At 55.2% G+C, this 10,410-nt stretch overlaps 1 protein-coding gene across 1 annotated transcript; it reads right to left on the reverse strand.

Annotated features, from left to right (window-relative positions):
• Window positions 1-1,535: 1,535 nt before the first annotated feature.
• JUND (JunD proto-oncogene, AP-1 transcription factor subunit) lies at window positions 1,536-3,660 on the reverse strand. Its single transcript, XM_027853282.1, has one exon. The coding sequence runs from the start codon at window positions 3,596-3,598 to the stop codon at window positions 2,567-2,569; it is 1,032 nt and encodes a 343-aa protein (XP_027709083.1). The 5' UTR covers window positions 3,599-3,660; the 3' UTR covers window positions 1,536-2,566.
• Window positions 3,661-10,410: the final 6,750 nt, after the last annotated feature.

Consider the following 10,410-nt stretch of genomic DNA (forward strand, 5'->3'; position numbering starts at 1 on the left):
CTCTCTGAAACAGCTTCCTAATAAGAGAGATGAGGCTAATCTTTCCACTGTCCATCCCTCTCCCATGTCGGATGCATATGTCATAGGAGTGCTTTGAACACCTTTGCCCTGTGGGGCCCCCCAAGCTGTCAATGATTTTCCCTTTCCCTTCTGCCTCTTGGAAGCTGATTTTTTTCAAGTACCATCTTCTCCATGAAGCCTTGCTTTTAGTGATCTCTGTCCCCAGAGCTACCTTGCATTCTCTTAGTAAATACTCGGGATATTCTTTATATGTGTGCACATATGTACACAGAATATGCTATATATTTGTTACATATGCAGCATTTATATAGTGTCTACTATGTGCCAGGTGTTATATAGTGCCTACTATATGTCAAGTGAAACAACAACCTCACAACAATCATGGGAGGCAATACTTGACTGCGCTGTTGTCCACAAAAGATTAACAAGCTGAGAAGAACATCTCTAGAACCCAGGGAAAATTTTTCTTTGGAGGGCTAATGTGCAGAATGAAGTGTGGACAGATCCAATCTAGAGGCCATACCTAGGCTGATGAGAGCAGAATACCCCAAAAGATGGTCTATACTTCATAACTTACAGGGTTGGGGTGAAGACAGACTTCCATGTATTTTCTTCAGTGAGTTGTTAGGTTAAGTCTCAACTCTGTGACCTTGGGCTGATAGATCCCTTCCTCTGGTCCTCAGTTTCCCCATATGTAAATAAGAGATCTTAACTAGATTTATCTCTAGATTTCTTCCAGCTCTAAATTCTTTGCTCTTTTCCGAGGCTGTGAGGTCCTCTCACTTGAAATCCAAGTGAGATACACATGTAAGCTATTATCATCTTGGGGCAGCTAGTTGGGGGGCGGGGGTTGGAGATGATCCCTACTAGGTGACAGCAAAGCACAATTTGATGGCCAAGTAACTATGCGTTGGTGGAATTTTGCTTCCTTTCTAAAACCTCTGTTCAGGAACACGAATCTATAGCCTTTGGGAAAGGACTGCAGCCCACTCCCCCAATCCTGAGTTACAGGGCCCCCCCAGGAAACCCACACTCCGAGAGGGCTGGGCTTCCCGGCCCCAAGTTTCCGGGTTCTGTAATTGCGTGCAGGGTTCTGCCAATCAGCAGGCTGCCTGCCAGGGGCCCCGCAGGCCAGCCGGCTTGCCTGGGCCTCTGTTTCCCACCCCACCCCCCACCATAGGGGCTGGGGGTGGGGGTGATCCACTAGAAGCCGCAGCCCCCAGCGCTTTACGACAGTGGGGTGTACTTTCCCCGTCCTGCCAGCAGCCAGATGTCCTAACTCCAGTACAATTCTCCCTCCCGGGACCCTCTGAATAAATCCTGAGCTCCAAGAATCCCGGGGCTCCGACTTGCCGGGGAGAACCAGAGCTGATTCAGCACCAGCCAGACCCCTCTGAGCCCCTAGGCGGGAGGAGGAAGGGGAAAGGAGAGAGGGGTAGGGGCTGTGGCCCCAGGACCAGAGGGGAGGGGCCTGAGGCCCCTCCCCCAAAAGAAGAAGCAGGCGGAGCCTGAGCTCGTGGTAACAATACTTTACTGAACAGAAGGTCAGAGTACAGTATTACGTACTGGAATGTGGAGTAATAGCAAAAGGGGGGAGGGGGATGGATGGGGGGTGGGGTTTTTTCTTTAAAAAGAAAAACCAACCCACCCACCACGTTGTTCCCAGTATAAACATAAATAGGGCAATTCGAACACTTCAAACAAAAAAAATAGCTTGAAATTCTGTAAGTGTCACATTTACACTTTGTACAATGAGGGCGGGAGACTCAGGTTTGTGCAAACCGGACACGATAGGGGTGAGGGAGAGGGGGCGTAGAAAAGGGGACGGACGGACGGACTAGACGGTAGCGGCCCAAGCAGCTCACGGGGCTTGTAAACAGGGGGCAGGGAGCCCCCCAGCAGCTAGAGCCCAGGGACAGGGGGTCGGTCTTCAGCGCTCAGGCCTTCCGGGCTGGGAGCTTGTCTCGTCCTGATGCACGCCACGGCCCCTCTCAGCTAGAGCCCCCAACCCTAAGTCCAGGCTCCCTAAGTTTGCCACCCCCCCATCCCGTTTTCTCGCGTTCCCAGTAACGCCGTCCGAAGTCCACTGCAGTCCGCCCAGAGGCCACTCTGGATCGGGCAAGGAGAGAGCTTGAAGCGCTGGTGGTTGGAGCAGCTGGGGCCCGGGGCTGTGTGCGCGCGGGCTGCTAAAAAATGGGGGCCTCCAGTAAAGCTTGAGCCCTAAGGATTAGTTCTAGCCCCGAGCCAGGCGCCCGGGGTCAGTCGAAGGGTCCTGGCCCCAGGAGGTGAGAGGATGGTCAAAAAAGAGGGGTCGGCCAGCCAAGGAATGCGCCCTAAGGAGCAGTCCCGAGAGAGACGCCTGAGCTCTGTCCGAGAGTCTGGGTCCCGGCCCCCGAGGGGTGGGGGGGGGAGAAGCGGAGCATGCGCCCTGAGGGAGAAGCAGTCCCGAGCCGGGCTCTCGAACTCCGTCAGTCAATGAGTGGGTGGCCCCGGGACCCCCGTCCCGCACTCTGGGCCCTGGGGAAGCTTAGGTTCTCGGCCCACCTCAGTACGCGGGCACCTGGTGCTGGGGCAGGAGCTGGCAGCCGCTGTTGACGTGACTGAGCACCTTCTGCTTGAGCTGCGCCACCTGTTCACGGAGAAGGTTGGCCGTGGACGCCAGCTCCGTGTTCTGGCTCTTGAGGCTCTTCACCTTCTCCTCGAGCCGCGAGATCCGCTCCAGCTTCCGCTTGCGGCACTTGGAGGCTGCGATGCGGTTCCGCAGCCGCTTGCGCTCCGCCTTGATGCGCTCCTGGGTGTCCATGTCGATGGGTGACAGCGGCGGGCTCTCGCCGAAGCTGGGCACATCGGGAACGATTTGCGGCTCGTCCTTGAGCGCCTGGAGCCGGGGGTGCGGCTGGGGAGGGCCAGGGCCGGGACCAGGTCCCAGGCCGGCAGGGGGTGGCGGGTAAGGCACCGTCTCCGTGCTGTAGTTGACCGTGGTGCCGCCCAGCGCGCTCGCCGAGCCCGTGTAGCTGCTCAGGTTGGCGTAGACGGGCGGCTCGGGCTGCGCCAGGGACGCGGCGGCCGCGGGCCCCGCGCTCAGCTCCACGCCCGCTCCGCCTGGCGTGGGCGCACAGCCGCCCGCTGCCCCCGTCGGCCCTCCGGCCCCAGCCGGCCCCGCGCCGCCCCCGCCGCCGCCGCCGCCAGCGCCGCTCAGCTGGTTCTGTTTGTGCAGGTCCTCCAGGGCCTTGACGAAGCCCTCGGCGAACTCCTGCTCCTCGCTGGCCGCCACCTTGGGGTACAGGAACTGGCTGCTGGTGGGGGTCGTGGTCACCAGCCCGTTGGACTGGATGATCAGGCGCTCCAGCTCCGGGGACGCCAGCTTCAGCAGGCCCAGGTCCGGCGACGTGAGCAGCCCCTCCGTGGGGGCCGAGGCTCCGGCCCCGCCGCCCGCTCCGCCACCCGCTCCGCCGCTGCCGCCGCCGCCGTCCCCGCGCAGGTGGTGGGCGCCGTGGGGCGGCGGCGGCGGGGCGGCCTTCAGGGTGGCCACCACCTGATCGCTGAGGTTCAGGGTGAGGCCGTCCTTCTTCATCATGCTGCCGCCGCCGCCGCCGGCGAAGGGAGACGCGGCCGGGGGGAAGAGGCGGCCGGAGGAGGCGAAGCCGCCGCCGCCGCCGCCGCCGCCGCCGCCGCCGCCGCTAGTGCTGGTGCTGCTGCCGCCGCTCAAGCTGCTTAACACATCATCATGGTAGAAGGGTGTTTCCATTCTCCACCTCCTCCCCCGCAGCGGCCCCAGGGAGGAGGGAGAGGAGGGGGGAAGGGGCGGGCCCGGAGGGGAGGAGGAGCGGCCCCGGGGGGGAGGGACGGGGGCGGAGGAAGCGAGGAGGGAGGAGGGAGCGGGCGGGGGAGGGGGCAGGCAGCTGCTTCCCCCCCCGAAGGGGAGGGGGGCTGGGGGAGGAATCGCTCGATCAGCTCCCCCACCCCAGGACACGCTCCCTCAAAGCGGCTGCGCTCTAGTCGCAGCAACCCCTCCCCGAAATTGGACTGGCTGCTCCGTGGGGATAGCGGCGGACGACCCTCCCCACGGTACGCGCGCGTGCGCGCGCGCGCGCGCGCGAGCCTTATCTTTATCCCTGCTCCCGCCTACGCCTACGCCTACCCCCCACCTTCTCGGGTGCCTGGGTTCGGGAGGCCGTTGCCCGCACAGCCCCCAGCTCCAGCATCTTATACCCTCGTCCCGCCACGATGAGCTCACTTCGCCCGTTCCCCATTGGATACAGATGACGTCTCCCCCAGGCCCCCCCTCATTTACATAGGGGGCAGGGCAGCTGGCCACCCCCCCCTTCGCGGCCTCCCTCTCCAACCTCTCCGACCCAACCCCCATCTTCCCCCCCTCCCCAGTTCTGGTTGTCCCGGAGACGCTCTGTAAACTGCACAACAGCGCGCGGCCTTGTGGGTTGATGTCATGGGGGCGGGCCCCCGGGGAGGGAGGGAGGAAAAGAAGGGGGTACGGTCACGTGGTATTTTCTGGAGCGGAGCTGGCCTCGGCCCCAGAGCGCGTCAGGCCCTATTTATAGGCACAAAGGGAGTCGCTCGGAGCTGGACCCCAGAGCCCCTCCTCGGCCTGGCTCTGGGACCGCCCCCACCACCACCCACAGAACGTCACCTTGGGGCACCCCACCCGCAGTGGCGTGATGTCCCCTGGCAGCTCCCAAGTTTATCCAGGGCCAGCCACGTCTGGGCAACCGCCCCCCAGACACACGCACACATAATATACACACCTTCCTGGGCTCCTATCCAGCCTTCCCCAAGGCTGAACCCCTTGTTGGCCTCAGCACCCGGAGCATTACGCCCCCCCCCATCGTCTCTGGGGCAGGAGACTGTAGTGTGGTACCAACGGGGCCTCTATTCCCTCAGTGCCTTAGCTTAGAGGTTCTTAACCTGTGTTCCAGACCCTAAAAGGGTCCTTGAACTTCGATGGGAAAAAATTAGATTTTTATTTTCATTTTATTCTCTGACTGAAATTTAGCATTTCCTTCCATTAAGAAAATGGGCCACAAACATTATTCTGAGAAGGGGTCCACAGAACAGAGTATCAAAGGGGCTCATGACACAAAAAAGTTAAGAATCCCTGACCTATCTGTACAGGCACTCCCCCACTCCCAAGCTACTTTTTTTGGGGGGTGAGGGAACATCCTCAGAATCCAGTGATAGGGAGCTCTTAGGACTGCCCCTCATTCTCTGGACTGACAGCATGAAAGCAGAGTCAACATCGTGGCAGCTGGTTATTATTATGCTGTTATTATTATTATCATCATTATTATGGTTGCAGCCAGTGGGAGGTGAGAGGAGCCACCCCACACCCGGAGGGGAAAAGGAGGGCGGTGGTTGGGGTACTGGGAGGGTGGCTTTAACCCTTGGCCCAGGGGGCCTCCTCTCCATAGTTTATACCAGGCAAGGGAACTGAAACCATAGAAACTAGCCCTGTGGGAGGTACGCAGAAAGCCATACTCAGTGGGAGCTATGAGGGGCCCTCAGGCTAGCCAGGTGGAGCCCAGGGCCTGGCGAGGAAAGCAGACACTGCCCAACCCTCCACTGCTACAGCACCAAAGAGCTGGTTGCTGTGGGTAATTTAGTCAGGTCTCCCTGTCAGGGGCCCTGGGGCAGAGAGGTTGGCTGATAACAATGGGAGGTGGGGCTGGGACAGGGGCTACCAGCAGAGATGTCTCCATAGAGGGGCTGCTGGCTGCCTTGCATGGCTCCATAGGGCCTCAGCCCCCACTCCACCCCCTGTCTTGGCCCCAGCCCCAGCCCTGAGGGCCAAGCCCATCTGGATCCTGGCAGCTGGCACCAGCCTGGGACACTCTGAACTCAAGGGGGTGGGGAGCTGGTGTCCTTCTCCCCCCCACTGCGTGGGGCTTCAGTCTGCCAAGCCTCCCCACCCTCTGGTGGTGAAAGAGAAAGGTCTGGAAATTTCCCTCTTCTGGGGGAGGTGAGGATGGCTTCAAGGGGGAAGTGGAGGTGGGGAGCCCTTTGGACTGTAAAGTGTTAACTTAAAGAGCAGAAATAAAATACTCTTGGGGAACTTGAAAATCTCTTTCCTCCACAGTTTCAAAAGCACCACTCTAAACACACACTCCCACGTCCACACTGTCACCCACACACTCACCCAGATCGAATCAAATCCACACATACAGTCACACCCATAGGCAGGTTTATGAGTGCAGCAGGAGCATTGAGGGGGTTAGAGGGGCTTATGTAGGAGGGAACCCCAGAGAGTGAAGATAGACAAGATAGGAGCCCCTGGACAACAAAAGGAGCAGTGAGTATGGAGTCAGGAGACCTGAGTTTTAATCCCGGCTCAGGCACTCAGCCAGCTCTATAACCTTGGGCAAGTTATTTTGCTTCTCTAGGTCTCAGTTTCCTCATCTGTAAACTGAGAAGGACAGAATAGGTAGGTCCCTTCCAGCACTGAATCCTATGACCCTAGCAATGGGGCTGGGGTAGGGGGCAGAGACAGATGGTCCAGGGGAGTGGGAGCCGAGGACAGAGAGCGGGATGGGATGGAGAGGTCAGGATTTGGCATTTGGAGAATAAGATTCTAGGGGTAGGGATGGGGTGGGGGAAGTCTGGGAGCCTGGGCATCTGCAGTGATGAGACTCAGGGTCCAGGAGTTGGGGGTAGGGTGGAGCAAGGAATGAGGGAGGAGGACCTGAGAAGCCAAACTAGGGACTTGTAGAGGGGAGAGCTAAGAGTGAAGAGAGGCAGTGATCTGAGGAGTCTGATGACGGATCGGTGGGGCTGGGGTCTGAGTCTGCTATTCTCCTTTCCCTTATGCCCCCTCAGCACCATCTTCCCTTTCTGAGGGACCATTAGGAGGCCTCTGAGGAGAGCCCAGTTTCCAAAGTGGGACCTTAGTCCTAAGGGAGGATCTTGAGGCTTCCAGGTTAATTTCATTGGAAAAAAAGGAATTAAATATGACAGTAGAAATGGCTGAGGTTTGGGGGTTCAGAAGACCTGGGTTTGCCTTCCATCTCAAACACTAACCATCAGTGTGACCTTGGGCCAGTTCTTTCCCCATTCTTGGCCTCAATTTTTCACATCTATGAAAGGAGAGGGCTGGACTAGATGTGTTGGGCCCCTCCCAGCTCTAAATCTGCTGATCACTGGTGCTTGTGAGGCTAACAGCTTCTTGCAGTCCCAAAGGGGCAGCCTAAAGCCCTGGGAGTTAGACCAGGCAGTGGAGTCCAAACCCCACCCTTTCCCCTTCCTCTTCCTTCACCCACCCCTTCTCCCCTGCCAACTGGGGCCTGAATTATCGGAACAGACGGGCTTCACAATTAGAGGCTCGATTTAGAAATGAGGTTTAACTAGTTTGGGAATAAACCTCGGGAGGGTGGGTGGTTTCCCCCCTCTGCTGGTAGGAGCAGAGGGCCTCTGTGGGTGTTTTTTGGTATGATTAGGTATTGGCTCTGGCTCTGACAGTGTTTGTGGTTGTATGCCTGGCTCTGTGAGTTTTTGTATCTGGGTGCATCTCTGTGGATAGCTGTCATCTCTGGTTATGTCCATATGTTTCGTGTATACCTGCATACATGAGGGTGTCTGTACGTGCATGGCCTTGGGTGATTGTCTGCCCATTTAGTGGATTTAGAGTTAGAAGGGACCTTAGATGTCCCTCATTTTACAAATGAGGAAACCGAGACCCAGAGGTCAGGTGACTTACCTAAGATCACACAGGTAGAAAATGACAGGGGCTTGCAGGTTGGAGTATTAGAAAGATTGAAAGAACTGGAATCAGAAAGGACCTGAGATCAAATCACACCTCCTGCCTACACTTAAATAGCTGTGTGACTATTGGTAAATCACATACTATCAGGCCTTCAGTCTCCTCATCTGTAAAACAGCAATGTGTTGTTCAGATTTTTTTTTCGGTCACGTCTGACTCTTTGTGACTGTTTTTGGGATTTTCTTGGTAAAGATACTGGTGTGGTTTGCCATTTCCTTCTCCAGCTCATTTTACAGATGAGGAAACTAAGGCAAAGAAGGTTAAGTGACTTGCCCAGGGCCACACAGCTAGAAAGTACCTGAGGTCAAATTTGAACTCGGGTCCTCCTGACTCTAGGGCTAGCCCTCTATCCACTGTGCCACCTACCTGGCCAAAACAGCAATAGTGATACTTATAATACCCACCTACTCAACAGGGTTGTTGTGTAAATCGAATGAGATAATGCAGAAAATGTTTTATAAGCCTTAAAGGTGGTACCGTGGAAAACATATGAAATCTGGAGTCAAAACGGGTTCGAATCCTGTGGGACTTCACCTCAGTCTCTTGATCTGTAAAATGGGAAAGGTTGGAGTAGGTGACCTCCATGATGCCTTTCAGTTCCAAGGCTATGATTACGTATCCTCCCCAAATGTCAGCCACTATTATTATTGTGGTCGTTTTGGCCCGTGTCATTGCCTCGGTTTACTGTTAGGTGTCCGTTTGATTACGTGTGTCTGGCTGGGGTTCTGTCTGTGTGTCTGTCACTGCGCCTTTTCCCCAGGGGGGAGGGACGCATGGAGAGCCTGGGGAGAAGGAGCATTGACAGCAGCTCAGAGTTCATAAGAATTTCACCAGCCACGAAGCCAGGGAGTCCTACAAGCTGGTTCCTGCCCAGACCAGTGATGTTTATGTTCTGAACTAACCTGCAGATCAACTCTTCCCCTGAGCTGCTGGCCCCAGGCCCAGGCCAGCCCAGAGAGTTCTAGGCCCAGAGCCAAAGCAAGGTCTCTTGTGGAGATACCCAGCCCCCACGCTCCAGTCTTTCCCCTTCTTACTCCTTCACTTGTCCCCACACACAAGCGATGGAGAATCACCGACCGTCAGCTGGAAAGGGCCTTATCCACTACTCCCCTTCATGACCTTCCTGCCCAGACAGCTGGCCTTCCCCATGTTCCTAACACACACCACTCTGTCTCCCCATCTGTACCACTGGAAGGCTATTCTAGTTGTTTGGGATGTATGTCTGTGTCTTTCTTTAGTTTCCTTCACAGTTTAAAAGCCATCTTCTGCATGAAGTCTTTCCTGATCCTCTCAGCTGCTAGTGCTCCCCGCCACAAAAAAATTTACCTTGTATTTATTTTTTTATGAGGCAGTGGGGTTAAGTGACTTGCCCAGGGTCACACAGGTAGTGAGTATTATGTGTCTGAGGCCGGATTCGAACTCAGGTCCTCCTGACTCCAAGGCCGGAGCTCTATCCACTGAGCCACCTAGCTGCCCCCATTACCTTGTATTTATTTTGCACATATGAATGTAATAAGAGGACTGACCGCTGAGTTCAAATACAAAAGGACTTATCCTCTCTTCCGCAGCGTGACAGGCACTATGCTAAGTTTTAGAGGAACAAAGACAAAAATGAAACAGTGCCTGCCCTCGAGGAGCTTATATTCTGTAAGAGGAGAAGGCACGGGCAAAAATCTATTAATACAGTACGAAATATATGGAAAATAAACACAAGGGAGGGTACTTCCAGCTTCATAGTTGTCCTGGTGAAAGCCCTGAGTCTTACAGATAACTGTATCATTAATGTTTTCTCATCCCACCCACCCTTAATTTCCAGACAGCAAAACAAGCCCCAAAAGGGACTTGCCCAATATCCTACATCAGGTGGCAGAGACAGAAAAGAACCTTGCACTCAGAACTCTTTGTCTCTCCCTTCTATGCCTGCTTCTCCACACTGAGCCAAGATACATTCTTTCCCTCAGGGAAAACGGAAAACTAGGCCTTTGAAGAACAGGAGACTCCACCCCACTCCTTACCTCCACATCCAGAAGGGGCTGTGCCCTCCAAGATCTGGCCTTCCATACCAGAAAGTCTAGCTCCTATGTTCTGAGACCACCTGTTGTCCATCCCTGGTATCCTAGGTCTTAAGGTTTTCCAATTCTGATATTATATGTTCAGCGTTCTGGAGTCCTTCATAGCTCTGATAATCTGTTCTGTAGTCTCCAATCCCTTGCAGCACTAACACTGACTTTTTATGTCTTATGTCCCTTGACCTTCTCTAGTCTACATTTGACATTCGATGTACTAGGTTCTATGCACCTTAATTCAATTTTTGTCTTAGTACAATTTTTGACTTTCTATCCCTAGCACCTGTCACAAAGTAGGCCCTTAACCAATCTTTGTTTAATGATTAATCGATTTCCAGCCCTAAGAGTCTATGTTTTGCATTCGGTGTTCTCAAGGCTCTCTCACTTCTGACCTGCTATGCTCTAAGATCCCTCTCAACTCTTCCATTCTATGTCCTAAGGACCGTCCCAGCTCTGACATTCTGTGTTCTAAGGATCTTCCCAGCTCTGACATTCTGTGTCCTAAGAGCCCTCCCAGCTCTGACATTCTGTGTTCTGAGGCCTCCCCACCCTCAG

This window comes from Vombatus ursinus, unplaced genomic scaffold (genome assembly GCF_900497805.2).
Source record: "Vombatus ursinus unplaced genomic scaffold, bare-nosed wombat genome assembly UNPS02009918.1, whole genome shotgun sequence".
Classification (NCBI taxonomy): domain Eukaryota; kingdom Metazoa; phylum Chordata; class Mammalia; order Diprotodontia; family Vombatidae; genus Vombatus; species Vombatus ursinus.

What these genes read in the sequence shown, in the direction of transcription:
- JUND (XM_027853282.1), bottom strand. Translation starts at nt 3,598, where the DNA reads ATGATGAAGAAGGACGGCCTCACCCTGAACCTCAGCGATCAGGTGGTG.